The following is an 18692-nucleotide window of genomic DNA, read 5'->3' on the forward strand; positions in this document are numbered from 1 at the left end:
GACCTATCGTCTCAAAGCGGTATTATGGTCACGGTCAAATCGAATGACAAAATGTGACCCACCGCCTTAAGTCGGTATTATTTCTGGGTAAACTAGATGCAGAAAGGTGATTTTAAAATTAAAATGGTCAAGAACATCAGTTTTTCGGTGGTTTGGGGGGGGGGGGGGCGGCGGTTCAATTTAAGCAACTACAGTGTATATTAGCAAGTTAACGATTGCATTCCCAACTTGTGGCGATCGACGAACGTCGGGGAGGAAAACGAAGATTTGTCCTTTGACTTTGAGGACAGATCTTCGTTGTTTTCCTCGTCGTTCGTTGTTCGCTGTAGGTTGGGAAAGTAATCGTGAAGAAGGACGTATTGCAAAAATCTGCTTCCGTCGTCAATTAAATCCCTTGTCAAATAAAATGGTGGAATTCTCCGTGCTGAAGACTTATTGTGCGAGCTACTTGGGTTAGTGGTATTACACTCGCTTTCGGAACGGAATAATAATAATAGAACTTTATTGTCCAAAGAAAAGGAAACTCATTTTGGTTCAATATAAAATATAGTAAAGTGGATATATACATGTACACACCCCCCACTCAAGTAGGCTAGCTACACATGCACACTCAACCACACAGATGTACAACTGTTATGAATCGTCAAGATGATAACGGTGATGATGATGATCATGACGTTAGTCTGTACCAAGTACCACCCGCTCAGAATATCGCAAATTCCACCAAAATTACTAAACGTGGTGCTGTGATTTTTGCATGTCGGCTTATATTTTAAGTGACATTGGTGTTAAAAAACAGAGGGGTCCTCCGAATTTTTACGCCCGTCTTCGATAGGACAAGGAGAAATGCCTTTCACAAAGACATAATCCCCGATCAACTGTTAAGCAAGAACCGGTCACCCATCGAGCGCGGTACATGTTTGCCATTCTTGAATTATGCTCACCAGGGACGCTTTGAATGTAATAATATTAATATCACTTAATCTAATCTTCTTTAACACCAGATTCCATGGGAATTTTGTCCATAATAACCTTTTAAAGGAACCGCCGTTTTCAAATACAAGAGGTGCATAATCAAAGTGACATAATTAATTAGTTTGGACTATGTGAGTTCCTGGTTGTGGGCAATCCATACATATAGTATTGCTATTCCGCATACCACCATGAAAATTAATTCCACGCTTCGCCTCAACGGAGAAATACTTGAAAAGTTTCCTCATTGTGACAAATTTGCATGTTTAATCCATATTGTTGTCAGATTTTAAAAATAAATGTATAAATCACAACAGGCAGCTACTCCTCTAGCTTTCAATTATTAACTCACTCAACCCTAACATCGACTATATCCATAACTTACCCGGGTTACTTTTACCCCCTATTCATTACATTTTTATGAGACAAATTATAGGCGTAGAATCAAAGCTTATGCTTTTAGTTTTTACATGTAGTTGAATAAAATTATCTATGTACATGCTCATTCTTAATACATTTTTTTCCAATTTTGAGAAGTAGCAAAAATCTCTAGGATTGAGTGAGTTAAAATGTAACAATTGTTTATGTCAAGTGTGTCCAAAATTTACAATTTGCTGTGTCATTTTGAAACCAGGGTGACAATGTTAGCGAGTAGTGCCCATGGATCTCGTGATCAAGCCTGTGGGGAATTCAGTGATCATAATCAAAACATAATTCACCGTGTATAACAGTCAGTGTAAACCATCAAAATGTTCACTCATCCCAGACCCTTCGTTTTTTTTATATACCATTAAAGAAGAAAAACTCCAAAGTATGGTTACTGTAACCGGTGGAAAAAAATCGGCTTAACGTCACTAACAATTCTAGTGCTCGAGCCGTGAAGGCGTGCGCTAGGGTTGTGGAACGGACTACAGTAAGGGGAAAATGACGATGATGATGCTTTGGTGGTGGTGGTGGTGATGCCGCTGCTGGCCAGGGACCCCTTGTGATGCGCTTTGAACACGTATAGTGGATATTGCGCTATGAATGCTCACCCAACAACACAAAAAATATAAAGATTGATTTAACTCACTGAATCCTAGAAATGTTTGCTACTTTTTCAAAATTGGAATAAATGTATTAACAAAGAGCATGTACATAGACAGTTTTATTTAACCATCATTGACATGTAAAAACTAAAAACATTAGCTTTGATACTACGCCTATAATTTGTCTCAGAAAAATGTAATAAATAGGCATGGGGTAAAAGTTACCAGTGGTAAACTACGGATATAGTCGGTGTTAGGGTTGAGTGAGTTACTACAACCATAAGTTTCTTTTTTACAGCTGATTCATCAAGAAGGAGCAGTAATACCACCCCCCCCCCCCCCCCCCCCCCTGTGAATTGTCAAATTAAACACCGAAAAAGGAGCCTTCCACTCGCTCGCTGTCATAAAATCGCTTTGCACTGCCCGCAATGCGACCTCGTCCTAAGTTAAAATCGGACTGAAAAAGAGACTTGAACAATAGATCCGGCGGGCCGGTTGCGTACTTACAAAAAGGATATAAAATGTATAAAAAGTTGGACTCATATTCCGGCAATCTACTTGCGTTTTGTTTGTTTGGGGACCACGATAACCGTTAGCTTTACAGAAACAACTTTACATTTTCATTTTATACACTATGTTTTAATTGTGGGAGAAATATACTTTAAGTTTAGGGGCAGGCTTCTTTTTGAGCCACACAGTGATTTACATGCGTTAATGGATAGTAGATGAGCGACCGGCGACAGACATCCAATAAATGAAAAGCGACGCCGGTCGATAACAACAATCGATGCCAGTGCCAAGTGCCAGTCGCTGAGCCATTGTCATTGTTACATTATCTCATTGTCTCGGAATCAGGATTCAAGATTCTATCATGTTCATATAAACTTCATCATCCCAAATTTCCCACTCATACCATCGCATTAAACAGTTTCAATAAGCATTCAAGTTCTGAACCAACTGGGTGCAAGCAAAAAAAAAAATCAGTCCTGCCTTGGCCTTGACTATTGAATTGACATCATTGATAAAGACAAAAAGAAACTCGTAATCGTAATCTAGCAATGGCGTCACAAATTGACATTGCACAAACCCTCAAAAATGCCATAGAAACAGTGATGAATCCATCTGCTACGAATGAAGAAAGACAGCATGCACAAAAAGTATGAATGATTGCATTTCTGAGAGAATTTTCACCTTTCACATACTAAAACCGCTGATGTAATACAATACAATTATCCCATTTGCATCAGATCAACCAATTCTCATGACTTGTTTGATGTTTGTCTCTTTCTTTTAAATTTAACGTAGAGACCGATAGAATCTTATTTAATCATGCTGTTCATTTCCTCAACTTCAATTCAATTTAGGAAGTGTCTGGCCAAATTCTCAAGTTTTGTCTAGGAAGACCACGATTTTGATCTTCATAGTTCAAAAGGCTCGTTTTAGTTTTAGATAGATAGACCACGATTTTTGCCTCTCAATCATAAAAAAAATGTCTTTTCAATCAAAGATACTAAGACTAAGATACAGTCACGTCTTTCCAATCCGAACACCTCTGTTCCCAGCATTTTTTCTGGATTCCAAAAACATCTGGATAGTGAAATCAGTCCCTAAAGTGTAATGCAACCTGTCCAGATAATCGGAGACATCTGGATTGTGGAGTTCCGGATTAGAGAAATGCAACTGTATCTTCATTGTTTATATATCATTGCAATTTTGTTGCAATAACATTAGTCAAGATGTGGGCAATTGTTTATATTTATAAATGTGTAAACTTTGATATGAATAGCGTGGTCAAACTGATAGGATGACTTTCTACACATATTAATATTACCATACAGCCGACATCGTGGGTTCGAATCCCATTGATGGCACTTCTTTTCTTTTTCCTTTTTTTTTTGTAAACTTGCCTTCCATTAGATTATATAATATTACATTCAAATGTAACTACTCTCTGTCCCCCTTTTTTGGGGAAGCTTTTTTAGTCTTATGCAAGAGCTAAAATAAGCCACATAGACCCTTCTCACCACAAGTTAATGATCCTGCTCAATCACATTCACATTTGATTATCAGAGGGGAGGGGGTGGGGGGGGGGGGGAGTCTCTCAGAAACAGAAATGATAATCAGAGCCAAGACAAGTAAAAGGGAGGGTGACGTCTGTTTGTGTGTTAGTCAATATTACAAAACGTCAAAACAACAAACAAACAAAACACCGGAGAACAATAAAAAGAAACCAAAACAATGAAAACAAAAACAAAGCAGTAATAAACATGTAAATTAAAGTTTAAAGAGCAAATTTTAGAGTTTAAATAACCCTAAATAATTTGTGTATTGTATGACTGATAATTTGCATATTATAAATGTCTATTGGGCAAGTCAATTGTTACTGACATGGCATTCAGAGACATTAAAAGGGCTGTAGATTTATATTGAAGGATAACATAAAGAAAATAATGATGGTCTGCAAAGCCACTCCACACTCTCCAAATTTGTTTTCTCTTTTACTCATTAACAAAAAAAAAATGCTGGAGCAAAATCACTATGTCACTGACGTGGCAATGTTTATATAAGATCCTTCGGGTCATTTGATTCACTTGTAAATTTCTCTGATTTATATGCTATGAGCTTGGATTTAACTGAGTAAGTCAATTAAATCATATTGATTGAATTGATAATAACATAGGTATCATAATATCTACGTGTTAGATGCTTGGTCTGGCTTTGTTATGTCGGTGATGTGGCAAAAATGAAAATGCAATTTTTAACGCATTTAGTTTGAAATATTAACATAGTTTTTAGTTTAACAATTGAAAATTACAATACCAACAGTTTACCACACCTTCTGGTTCAATTTCTACCCAAAAAAATATAATTTTCAACAAAAAATATATTAATTACAAGCAATTTGCAATGAATCTATTCATAGCATAGTAGATCAGCTCCATCAGAATAGAAATTTACTTTGTATAATGTCATTTGCATCATCTTTTAACACAAAGTCCTTTAGAATCAATTGGTTGTCTCAAACTAGAACTCCTTTGTCTAGTGTTACAAATCATCTGACATAGGAAGTTGATCTTGTTGCTCTTGTTTTCAAAGCTGTTAAGACTAATGCCTGCTTGCTTCTAATGGGTCGTCATAATTTCATTTTGGTATTTCAGAGCAACCTCTCTTTCTTCCTTTTTGAATTTATTTCCCCATTGAAAGCAATTAACAGAAACATTATAGTCTTCAGAATTATACACATGCAACCACAAATATAGTTTTTCTAAGCAAGCATTACACTTGTCTAAAGAACATGCAGATGAATTTGGTCCGCAGATAGAATCATGTGACAATTGTTTGTTGTTGATGTTCCTTGAAATATTTTTTTTTCTATTCTACTAACTACCATGTTGGAGTTTTCATGTTACAAACAGCAGTAAAAATTTTGATCCATCTCTGATATGAGCGAAACATATGCTAGGCACAGCAGAGTAGCAAGTTTTAATATGTGAAATCAGGATTTTATGTTTTGTACTGAGCAAGGACTTCTTTCACAATTTAAATGACAGTTTCTTTTGCTTACTTTGTTTACCATCTTTAGTTCTGTCTGTTTTGAAGTTTTTTCACTTGTCGCCAGGATGTCATATCTGATTCATAAAACTTTCTAACTTCAATGTCATGGCTTATCCACTTATCTAAGTCTAGTGGCTGAACTCTGCTTTTGGAAATTTATCACCGAGAACAGAAACAATTGCTGACTTTCTACATGAATTGCTCGGTAGACTGGATTTAGCTTTTGACAGATCATGTCCAAATGCTTGTAACAGAGTTGAAAGCTTTTCAAGGGGTTGATGATTTTCTATTTTTTTTCTTCAGTTGTTGTTCTGCATGCCATTTCTTTTTCCTTATACTACTTTTCATGCTCCATTCTTTTCTTTTTTTAATCATCAGTCTAATTTAATCAGGAATTTCTCTGCTGCTGTTTAATCGTTTCCCTCATCCTGATTTTCTCCTCCTCTGTCATGGTCATTCTATTTTTTCTCATTCTTTCTGCTGAGGTGGTTGGAGCGATAGTTTGGTTGAAATTTGGGTAAGAGATCAGACACACACACACAATATTCTTTAATAAGCAACAGAAACCCATCAATTATCTATACATTTCGAAATTTCAATGACTCTTATGCATTGCTTTTAATATCTTATGCATGGGACAATTTCTTATTAACATACGAAATGTTTCTTTACACAGTCCTTTTTTTTTCACTGACGTAGGATTCATAGCTAGGGTACGTTGTCAAGACTGATAACCCAGGAACATAATTAAGCTTAAATTGAGCTTTATGTAACGCAATATCCACTAAATGTGCTCAAAGCGCTTTACAAGGGGTCCCTGGTCAACAGCAACATTTAACATGTAGGACGGGACATGACGCCTGTTAGGCGATATTACAATTTTTCGGACAAAGACAACACTGTTAACGGCCAGGTACGCATTTTACACCTGAGTACGGCAAGAGAATGTGAGTAAAGAGCCTTTTCCAAGGACTCAACTATGCGCCTAGCATGAGGCTTGAACCAATGACCTTCCGATCCGAAAGTGAGTGTCATAACACTAGACCACATAGCCGCACAATCAAATGTCATCTCAATAGTTTGCATAATCGTAACCATATCAACTACATAACAAATCACACAGGTTTCATCACATATTAATTCAAGCTAAATAACTCAGCAATAAGAAAACTAAATCAATAAAAATTCACTAACTTTAATGTCTGCCACATTTGCTCCACATTCATTGAGTTTTGGAGATGAAAACAGGAGGAGAGCTCGATTGTTTTTTTTAAGGAATTGAAAATTAAACTACCCTGGATGATAAAAAGTACAGTTAAAAACGCCAGTTAACAGATTTATTTTTGGACTGAAGTGATGAATTTTGATGGACTTGCCTTATTAAGAAAAGTCGTAGCAACATAAAGAATTTGTAGTCTCCGTGATTGGAAAGACGTTAAGGGGGGTCGGGAGGTCAAAATGTGAAAATTAAAATCATGGTCTCAATAGCCAAAACTGGTCACTTACACCATGATGTTGAGTAACTAAGAATTGCTTTGAGTCAAGATCTCTATAATCAGAAATTTATGATGAGACTGACATTTGCATTTCAGGAAAAGGGGGAGGGGTAATGTTTTGTTAGTGAGTATAAGATGTGAATTACTCAGACCGTACACTGACTACACATTTGGTTTCACCCACTCCTTTCTGATATATTTTGCAGAAATATGCTATGAAGGCACAAAAACACGTTTGAAAAGAGTATAGGTAGTCAGAAAAGTGTGAAAAATGGAAAGTTATTTTTCTATTTTCTCAAAATGTAATTTGTCTAGGAGTATAGGATACTGTGAGAAATATTTCTCAGAATCTATTCCATGAACTTGTCTGAAAGTTTCCACAGTTTTCACAGAGATATTATATTATGTCACCATAAAGAGATTATTTTTGATAGGGTATGTGTAATTTTGATTATAATCCAAATTATAAATTTTTAACATCAATTTTGTCATAAAATTTTGATTTGCAGCCTTTTGCAACTTCATATTATTCTAATACAAATCCCATAAACTAAAGCTGTAAAATCTCTCTATGGTGACACAAAATGCTACAATGTTGATAAGAAGGAAGAATGTGGAAGTTATTCCTTCATTATTTTGTTGTGGAAAATTTACCACAAGAAAGTTTTACTTTTTTATGCCAGACCCCCGAATTAGGGCGCGGAATTGGTATCAACACAGATAATGGTTTTTTTTTTCACTAAAAATGTTTTTCAATCCTATAATGACAGTACAGAATAATTAAAACCACCCAATATAGGAATTTTATTATTTATTTAATAGAACAGTTCCAAACCGTCCTTTAAGGCAATAGAGTAGTTTTAGACCTTACAGTGTAAGGTACACATGGAATACTTGCTCATGGATCTACTTCTGTTCTCTATTTGAAATTATAGCCTTTATCTTACTTTTTCTTGGGAGACTTTCAGCTAGATATGAAATCTTTTGACTAATGCATCATCTGTCTTTTTAACTGGTACTGAAATTACCTTAAAGCTGTGCAAATGTCATGTCTGCTCTTACAACTGTTCCAAAATTATGAATGAGACCAGGTTCAAATTTTGTCACTGCCAATTTTTTTTTATCTTGGATGTTTTGTAAATTCCTCAAATCTGGTTATAATTTCCCTGTCCCATCACTTCAATTTCCTCAATACTAATAAATCATTTTTTGATTCTTATCAACAGATTTGTGAGGACTTCAAGGAGAATGCCAAAGGCTCTATGGGCTGTGGATTGGAACTAGCTTCTCAAAATAATTCACCCTTTGTTCGACATTTTGGTTTACAGGTTGTAGAACACTGTATCAAGTAAGTTTTGTGAAGATAGTGTGTTTCTAGCGTTTGGTTGCTTTAGTCCAGGCTTCAATTAAGAATACACATACAAAAAAATACATCTCAATTACAAATGCCTGTGTTGATCTAGACATTTTAAATTATATAGTTGGTGATGAACATATTCACAACAAACATTAAATTGAGAGTGACTTTTTAACGTTAAAAATGATTATTTTTATAGTCTATATCTTGTTTGTTCATAATTTTATAGCCACAGAATCAATGAATATTGATACATTGTGAGAACAAAATACTTGCAGTCAGAGAGTATGGTTTTGAATATTGAAATACCTGTTTGCTAGATATAGATGACAGTAAATTATCTCGGTAGTAATGTAGAGCAGACCATTACACACAGTTAAAAATCATGTTTGATGGTGTTGGTTGTTTGGGGGTACATTGTGTTGTCCTGCATCAAAGCCATACAATATTGATTGTGGAAAGCTACTTGATGGGTAGCAATGTCACAAAAGTATGACATTGATGTTGCTCTATTCGTCTCCAGTGTTAGTAAGTACCTTGCTATAGGCAGTGATAGATACTTTAAGAGTGTAAAGAAAGGACAATTAACAGACAACTTGAATCATATAAAATGGAAATTGCCTGCTTTTGAAATTAATGAGGTGTTGTGAATCATATTATGGTGAATTGATCATAATCTTTCTTATTTAGAAGAATTCACTTGGTTACAGTATTTACATTGCATTTCCCCATAGCAAATAGTGTTATTGTGAACTCAATGTTGACATCATTTTAAAATTGTGTTCTATTTTCCATTCACTGTTTTTTACAGATATCGCTGGAATGAAATTGGAGAAGCTGAGAGGGCTATGCTAAAACAAAATACTCTTTTATTTATTGATCAGGTAGATGAATTAATCAAAATCTATGAAATGTATCAATTAAAAACCAAATGTTTTTCCAATTCTTTATTATTCCTTTATATTAAAGAACTATAGTTATGGATGAAATAAATAACAATAGTCAAATTGAATAGGAGCTTCAATTTAATTAACAAAGACGGATAATGTTGACATTTTCGGTTTCCTCTCTGTCAACAAAATACAATAAAATTAAACACTTTTAAAGATGACAGAGAAATGAGAGAATGGCTTTGTTAAGGCGAATAAACAAAATGAGATAAGTTCACCTCTATATAACTCATATACATGTAGACTTGACGACCAATCTAAACCACAGTCCCTGGGTGGGGTTCCTACCTCCCACAGTGGGCAGGGAGGTACTTATTGTGTCTTCTATCCCCCTATATCTGTTTTCCAACTTGCATTCTGTCTTTGTCTTGGAATGGGATTGCTTGGTTTTGTCCTGGCCCTGGTCGGGGTCCTGGCTGGGAGGGAAACAGTCAAATGCATAGATATTGTATTGGAGATGATATTTTTTTCCTTGTAAATTATCTATAATGTATTATTATATTTGTTATAATTTATAATGTAAGCATTTGAGTGTGTTCCTCTTAGTGGGGGCCGTGCTTGTGTCCGGATGAGACTTATAGGTGATCTCAAACTAAGTACATTGATGGTATGCTCTTGGAATCTACATCTGATCCCTATTTGTTCTCAGTTCCCCTTTGTCTTACTTTTTCTTGGATGCTTTAATTGTAATTCTAGATTTTTTTACTATCCCTTTTTCTTCCTTTTTTCTGGTGCTGAAATAACCTAAATGTGTTGCAAGCGCCGTAAAACCCTTAAAAACAAAACAAACATAAACCACAGTCCCTTTCTTTCTTTTTTTTTTTTCTTTTTCTTTCCTCACCCCACCGTCCACTCTGTTTGATTGGGTTACTGGATCTTTATTAGATTTGGCAGGAATTACTTTGCTGACCTACTGATTGGCATTATCTTACAAAATGATGTGCACTTACCTCTGTATGATGGAGTAGGCAATCTTCTGCATTTTCTCATGTCAATAAAGTCGCAAATTGAGCAATGTATCAGTTGATGGATGAACAACATTAAATCCCATTAGCAAAACAAACTCCCTAATTTGATTCATACCAAGTTCCAGAAGTTTAGGAATCCTTTTCAATGTCTTGCTGTTGTTGGATTAGAAACATTATTTTGGGTACGAGAAAAAAACAACCCAGAAATGTTTATAAGCCTGCATCTGCCAGACTATAAATTATACAAGTTTGAAATTTTACCACAATCAAACCCAATTATTCAAATTTATTTATACAAATTAAAAAACTAAAAAAATAGAAAAATTATAATTCCACGGGTGTTTTAATAAACACACCGCAGAAATGTCACATTGAAGATTTTCGACGTCATTTTCAAATTTTGATGTCATCTTTCGATTTCTTATTTTGCTTTATGACTGATCCGTAGCATTTTTTCCAATGATCCAATATATTTTCTAATGTCTTGAATAGTGATTCAATCCCATTCAATTTGAATTGACTGTTTTAACTTTGTGTGTAAAACATTATAACACCCTTATAAACCACCAGTGACCAAATTAATGCTGTAGTCCACAGGATTCAATTTAGTGTACTTTGGAGGCTATTCATCTTTGGAAATAAATCAAATATGATTTCTGCTTGTACTGAAAACTATGTACCATTGTTATAAGCTGAAAACTACTTCCAGACTTTGTTTTTCAACCAGGTGTGGCAACGTTTTACACCAGTAACACTGCACTGCTAAAACAAATCGTAATTTTGGAAACTTTTCAAATCGTGATTTTTATATGAGTTTGGTATAACCGGCATGGTTTCTTAACCAATAAAACATTTTTTATTAAACTTGGCAAGAATTAACTTAAGGTTTTGTTCTTGTTGCTTGTTAGATTTTCGATTATTTTTAGTTACTACCTTGTACTGAAACAGCGTTGTAATTTCTTCTGGGGTTTTTTCCCCCGCACCCTATATATGAGTTGTTAACCGCTGCTTGCACATGCCTTGCTCCCTGGTTGTTTAAATTATTGGCAATCTCTATTATACAGACTACAAAAAAATCCTTTTAATTTAAAAAAAACAATAGTGAGGAAAAACATAATTTGTTGCTTTACAATGCCCAATGACTTCAAGGATGTGTTTTCAGAACTGAAACTTAAATAGATATGTTGTTAATACATAAGTTAATTTCGCTTCTATTCAGAGCACCAGGGACATTCTTGAAGAAGACCAGCATATCAAAGATGGAGTCTCAAGGGTTTTGGTGGAACTTATTAAGAGAGAATGGCCACAACTATGGTGTAATCTATTTGGAGAGTTTACAATATTATGTGAAAAAGGGGTAAGAATAATTATATTGTCTGCATCAGATGTTCAGCTGAAAAAATCCTGAAAATTGATATTTCAGTTCCCTCACATTGTTCATTAACTCAAATAATGTATGTATGTTCATTTTAATTTGAAATGACAATCTGTCTTGAAACTTATTTTCAGTGCATGAATGAACACTGATTTCGAATTTCTATACATGAAGCATTTAATTCATAGATCGTCAATGATTTAAATAGATAAAATCATAAAATATAAAGGTGTCTCCCTGATTGCTCTGATTCTCCTTTGATTCACTTTATTAGCATTTAAATAGCTTATTGTGTAGTGGTTTCCTTTCTTCTTTTTATGGTCCTTTTTGTATTTTTAAAAAATAAAGACTATATACTTAAATCAAACAATGGGTTCCTTTGTTGCCAGGCAAAACAGACTGAGATAATTCTGCAAGCCATGCTGAGGTTGTCAGAGGATGTCATACGTTTTGACAATCTTCCCTCTAACAGAAGAAGTGATGTGCAACAAGCCCTAAATGCTGAAATGGGAAATATATTTTCCTTCTTCAGTTTTATTCTTATCAAAAACCTCGATATTTACAAGACTCAGGTGAGTATGGTAACAAGTAAATGAATGTTACGAAATGTCCTTGTAATTTATTTCAAATTGCAATGGCAATTCTGATTGTTCATATAGCCTTTAGTGTGGTCTTCTAAATATGGCCAAATGTGACCCTCTGCCTCGAAGCGGTATTAAGTCAGGATTTGGAAAACGAAGAAAACTGGTTTTAAAGTGGAAATGGTCAAAATTATCAAATTTCAGTTTTTGGTTGTTTCAGAAACAACAATCATTTTTCCACATGAAAACATAATAATTCAACATAAACATTGACGATAAGTTATATAAATTTCAAGTTTAAAAATGCGACTATCAGTGACACATTCAAAACGAGAGTTGACTTTCTCTCAGAGAGCCACCCTTTCCAAGGCTTAGTAATACCGAGTCTTTTTCTCCACCAATAAGATGTAAGATATCACAGCAAAGGGCTTGTCTTTATCTATCTCAGAGAAAGTATGACTGTTTCCACAATTTCATGGTTCAACCAATAATGAACTTTAAAAACTGTAAACAAGTCTAGGTTTTTTCCTGACAACCTTATAAATGAATGATTCTGATTGGTCAATGCTCATCACATGCGCTGTGACTGTAGGCCATAATGCTAGGGCGATGCTTCATGACGTCAGCATGCGTGTGTTACATATGTGTGTGTTTGTGCATTTTGATACACACCACGTGCTATTATTTCTTTGTCTAGCAGCATTGGATAATGATCGAGGTGAGGGTCCTCCTTTGTCCCTCTTTTTTTTATTCATTAAATTATAGGACATGCTAAGATTTAATAGGACAACAGTTGCCTAATCTTACACTTACAGTCACAGAGATTGTTGTAGGATAAACATTTGATTTTAAGTACTAAAGCAGAATAATAAATAGAGCCTTCAACAATTAATGAACGGAAATACGTGTAACTAAAAATGAAATGGATAAACAGACAGAAAGACAAACCTATTAATGGATAAATAGATAGGGTAGATAGATAGATAGATAGATAGATGAAGAGGGGAGAGAGACAAACAGAGAGAGGGAGAGAGAGAGAGGGAGAGAGAGAGAGAGAGAGAGAGAGAGAGAGAAGAGAGAGAGAGAGAGAGAGAGAGAGAGAGAGAGAGAGAGAGATGGATGTTCGTTTTGTCGTGCTTTCTTTGTATACTGAAAGAAAGGGGGGGGGGGGGGGGGGGGGGGTCTTTTAAGACAATGAACAATGTGGTGGAACGCTAAGGATAACTTGAGAGATTCAATAACACGTTTTAATGTAAGTCACTACACAATAAGCCCCACCCCTCCTCCTCAAGCTGTCATCTGACTCAAAATGGAAACAATGCAATGATTGATTTGACCAGCCCATTTCTTTAATTGCAATCTCATTGGTCAATATGTTTCCAGTTGATTGACTATGACTTACTTTGTATCAAAATGCTTTCTTTAAACTATCCCTACAATTCTTTGCTCCGCCTCCATCCCTTTCTTCATGTCTACCTCACTCTCTCCGTCTCCCTTTTGTTTCTTTCACACATACAAACACACACACACACACACACACACACACACACACACTAATACAGGTTTCAATCTTTATTCTATTTCCCTCGCGTCCTCTTAATGCACAAGCAGTCTCTCTCCCCTTCCCCTCTCGCTCCTCTTTTTCTCTATATATCTTTCTCTCTCTCTCTTTCTTTCTGTCTCTCTCTCTCTCTCTCTCTCTCTCTCTCTCTCTCTCTCTCTCTCTCTCTCTCTCTCTCTTTCTTTATCTCTTTCTCTCTCTTTCTCTCACACGTGTGTGTGTGTGTGTGTGTGTATTTTACTCTCTCATTCTATCTCTTCCTCTCTAATCCTCTTCTTGATAATTCTTGCCCTGCCCACCCAGCTTCACATAGTTTCAAAACTGTACTTTCAAATTATAAACCCTTCTTTAACTTTTGGTATTTTGAAATCTTATTTTCTCTATTGAATAAGACAAAAATTTCACATTAATAATTCTTATTTCATTGATTCTTTATTTAAATATCAAAAATTCTTGAAAATGTGAGCTATTGTCGGCATTTTTGTTTCAGTGTTTTATTTGTTTTAAGAACATCTTACATGATAATGAATAACTACAAAAGTGATAATTGGATTGTTTCAAAAATTTGTATGTTCATTATTAAATGTATAATCTAAGCTCATGCCAAATTTCACTATTCTCGTCAAATTTTCGATGCCCGAATCTAAGGAGTTATCTTTGCCCATTGATTTGACTGTGCGTGAAAACGGTGCCTCACTTCAAAGTCGATTTTCTCAAAACTTGGTTTTCACACTCCCCCTACTTCAAACGGTCATATCTCGGCATTCAATAATCAGAATTGTATAAATTTGGTATCAAATTTTAAAGCATAAAATAAGCTATGATTGGGTACCAAAAACCCAAAATTGAAAAATCCGACTTAATACCATTTCAAGGCGGAGGGTCACAAATGTGCTTTTTAGTTTCTGTTAAAATCTTCTTACATTCTACCTAATTTCCAGTTATCGCTCAATTACACACAATTCTTCCTTGACCTATTGTTGTAGACTTTTCCACATAAACATAAAAGTATTTTTGAGAAATGATCACATGTTAATCTTACATGAAAGCTTCAATGAAATTTTGTAATGCAGACAATCCTTGTAGAACAAGACCAGCTGAATAGTTTAAATGTGTTTGCTTGATAAGAGCAAATAAGTTTCATCAAGTTTTGTTGTGAGATACAATTTAAGCATTTCAAAACAAGGGGTAGGGATAATCCTTTATTGACAGGGTTCGATTTTACTTTAACCTGACATCATATTTTGCTGTCTTCTTTGAGTGACCTGTACACTAATGTTACTCGCTGTGGCTTCACTTGAAGACAGAGTCGCAGTGCTGCTGCTGCTAGATGAATAATGGAAGAAATTAGAATTAATTTTAAATAATTCAAATCTCACAGCAAAAGTGAAAATTGTCTTCCGGTCAACTTTGATTATCATAAATAGATTGTAAATTAATAATGGTCGTTGATATGTAAGTCTTCCACTTTTATTTGTTGACAGGGATTGTAAGTTTATGAAGACTGATTATATTATATGTCTCTCTTCCACCTTGATATTCCATCCACAGACAGGGATTGAGTCTTTGAAAGCCTGCAAGATCTGCCAGGCCACGCTTGACACCTTGGGAGGATTTGTGGACTGGGCAGCCATCAAACACATAATTGCTACTGATTTGCTCTGTGTATTGTGCTCACTTTTACTGGACAAGGAATTATGTCTGAAGGCATCAGAATGTCTCCTTATCATTGTGGGCAGAAAGGTATTGTATCATAGGATTGTCTTGAGTATTATACAGTCAAAGCAGATAATTGGAATACTACTTATATGGGACGACTTATTTATGACAAACTTTTTATATATACTTTCTACTTGAATTCTTGCATATTTAGACATTAAAAGTGATCCATGTGGATATTTAGAATTTATTCAATGGATTATTTCTATTCCACCAGAAATCTTATGCTGCTTTTTGAAAAATAGAATATAAAAATTTGAAAAGAATTTCAGAAAGGTAGAAGTAGAAGCTTTGATTGATTGAAACTTTTACATTTTGAATTAATTCTTGCAGGGCAAATTGCAGGATAGAAAACCATTGCTTATTCTTTTTGAGCACCAACCCATGACAGTGCTGCTCCAAGCTGCCAGGTAAGTTCTGAGATCGCATGAGTTTTTCTGGATATTTATCATTGCTTTTAAATCTGCTGTTCAAAGAATTTGTCTCTAGTTGATTATAAGCCATGTTGAAATTAAAAGAAATAAAACATCAGACTTGCTTCATGAATAGAAGCAAATTTGATTTGCCTAAGTTAAAGTCTTATTATTCATACCAAGGACATGTCATAAAAGACTAAAGAAGCTTCATGTTCAAAATTGCAAATTTAAGTTTCAATAACGGCTAACTTGCTCAAGCAGGAACCATCTGCTATATATTCCAAACCTACTCCCTCTCTTCAAACAATGTGAAAAAAAGAAAGATTTATGGCCTATATTACAGAGCATAATATAAAAGGACAGTGAATTTCAAGTTTGAGACAGTGCATTTGGAATCAAGATGAAAAAGAAGATATTTTAAATAATTTAGCTTGAAAGAGAATGGCCACACTGATTGTTGCTATTGGATACTTTATTGCATGTCCTTGATATATAAAAAGCAAGTTTTAAATGGTAAAATGAATATACTTTCTAAATAAAAGGTAATATCGTTATTAGTATTAGACTGAAATTTCACAAGAAAATATTTATAATACAATTTATTCATATTATCATTTAGTTTGAGTTTATTTGTGTTAATTAAACTATTTCTTTACTTATTTTTCAGTCATGCAGCTGCACACATAACAGAATCAACAAACTTTATTTTCTTGAAAAGATTGTGCGAAATACTTTTGGAACTTGGCAAACAGCTTTGCATGCTTTGGGTATGTACTTTAATGAGTTAGCAGTCTGGTATTTTAACTGTTTAAATATCAAATATTCTCTTGAAATTGTGTTATAAAGAGGAAAGATACGATTAAGAGAGGTGACATTTGCGCCTAATTATTTTTAAAAAAATCTTCTCTACATATTTGTTCGATTAAATATGGACATTTTATAATATCCTTGTAGCCTCACCATTATCTGTTTTGTTTTGCTTCATTTCAGGGTTCTGCTGAGAAAACAGAGCAGCCAAATAATTTCAAGATGTACTTGGATGCTTGTGTTGTTTTCTCCCAACATCCGAGTCAGGTGATTTTTTTATTTTTTTTTCAAACAATTGAAAAGAAAACAATTCAAAGATTGAAGTCATTAGCCGCAATAATATGAAATAGTTATTTACGTCCATGGAGACATCTTTTAGATACTGCTGGTCTGAACAATGAATTTTATACCATGCTTCAAAGTAGAATTTGGGCGCATGGGTTTATTGATGACACACTAGTCATAACTAATGTTAGTTGAAAGTTACAATGATAGCACTGTTATTTATTAATGCTGAATATACTCATAAGTATATAAATATAACAATTCCGAGTCTAATCTTTAAAGTGAAATTAATTTTTTACATCTTGTTCTTGGACTCATAGAATTGATTTAAGACAAAATCCATTTCAAATTACCATTTTAGTTATAAACATTTCCCAAGCGGGGGGAGATGGATTCTTTTAACCCCTCTAGTCCTCTTGTCATAAATTCTTTGCCCAAAAATATTACATAGGCCAGAAATATTAAATGTTAAAGACCCACTTCTTTAGTTTTAAATATTTATAGCAGTGTGCCAAAGATGAATATACATATGCATTGTATTGTTCCACTTTAACATTAAATCATATTTACCTAAATTGTTAAAGCTTTAAGTCATGCAGCTTAGAGCATTATAATATATTAAATGTACACATTGTTTTAAAAATTGTAATTTTTACATGTTTTCTTCTTCTCCTCCACCTTCCCCTCCTCCTGCTCCTCCTTTTCCTCTCCTCCTCCTCCTCCTCCTTCTCTTCTTCTCCTTCTTCTTCTTCTTCTTCTTCTTCTTCTTCTTCTTCTTCTTCTTCTTCTTCTTCTTCTTCTTCTTCTTCTTCTTCTTCTTCTTCTTCTTCTTCTCCTTCTGTTATAAGGTTTGATGAGAGAGTGATGAAAATAGTTTTTTGGCTTATTTTATTTTACAGAGCCTTCAACAAATGATTTTCTCTGTTTGGTTGACACTGTTACGACATCCACTTGCCTCAAAAGATCCAGTGTTTGAAAGTATCTTACCTACACTGGTGAAATGTTGCACTTTATGTCTGTACAAGGTATTGTCATTTTTCTTTTTGTACTTGCAATACATCTATATAAGCTTCATCAAGTAATTTTTGATAAAAACATTTTTTTAAAATCCTTTTTTCTTTCTTTTTTTTTCTTTTAGGTTTTCTTTTTTTTTTCTTTTAACTAAGAGCCATCCTATAGTTCTATGGCAACCAATACATTTTTATATATAATTGGTTTTCTGTTATGTTTGTCAGGCAGCTTTTATTTTTCAAATATTTTGCAATTGATCGTCCAATTTATTAGGACAACCAATGGGATGGTAATTACAAAAGTACAACTTGTTTGATGTGTGGGAAGTGACCTTTTCGTAATATCGTTATCAATGTTATTTCAATGGGGGTTTTTTTCCAATGGAACCTAAATTAAATTAGTTGTTTTGACAAATTTATAATATGATCTTTCACAGAGAATCTCTCATTGAAATATATATCTTGGGATTTTTGACAAAGTTATTTTCTTGCTCTAATTCAACCACCTGTACCTTTGATGTGAAATAATTTTAAGTGTTGAAATCTATTTCTTAAATCTGTCACAAAGGAAAAAGATAGAAAAAAAAGGTAAAATGGATATTTTTCAAGTGA

The 18692-nt window shown here is 34.3% G+C and overlaps 1 protein-coding gene across 2 annotated transcripts in view; it reads left to right on the forward strand.

Annotated features, from left to right (window-relative positions):
- Positions 1–2541: 2541 nt before the first annotated feature.
- Positions 2542–18692, forward strand: part of LOC144973059 (exportin-5-like) — a 49986-nt gene continuing 33835 nt past the window's right edge. Inside the window, exons 1-10 of one of the 2 annotated variants that reach the window (XR_013645474.1) lie at positions 2542–3157; positions 8278–8399; positions 9220–9292; positions 11546–11683; positions 12091–12273; positions 15395–15586; positions 15896–15972; positions 16646–16745; positions 16969–17052; positions 17970–18095. Coding sequence is in view for 1 of the 2 variants with exons in the window: in XM_078915043.1 (XP_078771169.1) it covers positions 3059–3157; positions 8278–8399; positions 9220–9292; positions 11546–11683; positions 12091–12273; positions 15395–15586; positions 15896–15972; positions 16646–16745; positions 16969–17052; positions 17970–18095 (1194 nt within the window). In the remaining variant the exon portion in view is untranslated. The remainder of the gene's footprint in view (positions 3158–8277; positions 8400–9219; positions 9293–11545; positions 11684–12090; positions 12274–15394; positions 15587–15895; positions 15973–16645; positions 16746–16968; positions 17053–17969; positions 18096–18692) is intronic. The other variant, XM_078915043.1, reaches the window with a different exon arrangement.

Source organism: Berghia stephanieae, chromosome 1 (genome assembly GCF_034508935.2).
Source record: "Berghia stephanieae isolate SIO BIC M18660-M18661 chromosome 1, UCSD_Bste_1.3, whole genome shotgun sequence".
NCBI lineage: Eukaryota > Metazoa > Mollusca > Gastropoda > Nudibranchia > Aeolidiidae > Berghia > Berghia stephanieae.